This window comes from Pterocles gutturalis, unplaced genomic scaffold (assembly GCF_000699245.1).
Source record: "Pterocles gutturalis isolate BGI_N339 unplaced genomic scaffold, ASM69924v1 scaffold24250, whole genome shotgun sequence".
Lineage (NCBI taxonomy): Eukaryota > Metazoa > Chordata > Aves > Pterocliformes > Pteroclidae > Pterocles > Pterocles gutturalis.
Window position 1 is genome coordinate 356 of NW_010138917.1, and position 810 is coordinate 1,165.

Sequence of the window (810 nt, forward strand, 5' to 3'; positions counted from 1 at the left end):
TCCACATCACCCCTGGCACGGCGTATCAGAGCTTTGAGCAGGTAGTGAACGAACTCTTCCGCGATGGAGTGAACTGGGGTCGCATCGTGGCTTTCTTCTCCTTCGGAGGAGCCTTGTGCGTGGAGAGCGTTGACAAGGAGATGCGGGTATTGGTGGGACGCATTGTGGCTTGGATGACCACGTACTTGACCGACCACCTAGATCCCTGGATCCAGGAGAATGGCGGATGGGTAAGAACTCCTCTCCCCGGTGGGGATGGCTGCCGCATCCTCCCTCGCTCCAGGCCGGCGGTGGGGCCAGTCAAACCCGAGCGCAGCTCCCTGCAACATTTCTATTAGCATGTCCTAAGACCTTGCAGGGAGATAAAGGGGCGTGTGGCCTTTCCCTCTGTGCTCCTAACACTGTACCGAGAGGGCCACTCCACTGGGTAGGACAAACAGGTTATGCTCAGATGTGTCCTTCTCCATCCCGGGATGTTTCATAAAAGAACGTGTTTTCCAAAAGCCTTTGGAAATCTGGTGTCACCCAAGCTTGTTCTTCAAGCGGGAGCGCTCGCTCTCAGGCGTGTTCCTTGTGTCACTTCACAGCAGGGAGTGGAGCTTCCTCTCCAAGCGCACAGAGCTGCGGTGGGCTGGCCTGCGGTCTGCCGGGGTAGCAGCTACTTCTTCATTCTGGAGCCAGGCCTTTGCCTGCTCTGGGCTCAGAGTGAAGCGAATCCCCCAGCAGATCCCGGGGGCCACCTCTGGGCTGGGGAGCCGCTGACCCCGCAGCTGCTTCTGGCTTGGTAGGGAGGAGCATCCATCGCGCCCA

General features: G+C 58.8%; 1 protein-coding gene across 1 annotated transcript in view; it reads left to right on the plus strand.

The window, feature by feature from the left end:
* Positions 1-230, plus strand: part of BCL2L1 (BCL2-like 1) — a gene marked incomplete at its 3' end in the record, with an annotated part of 542 nt that extends 312 nt beyond the window's left edge. Inside the window, exon 2 of the mRNA XM_010083188.1 lies at positions 3-230. Within this exon, the coding sequence (XP_010081490.1) occupies positions 3-230 (228 nt within the window). The remainder of the gene's footprint in view (positions 1-2) is intronic.
* Between the last annotated feature and the right edge of the window lie 580 nt (positions 231-810).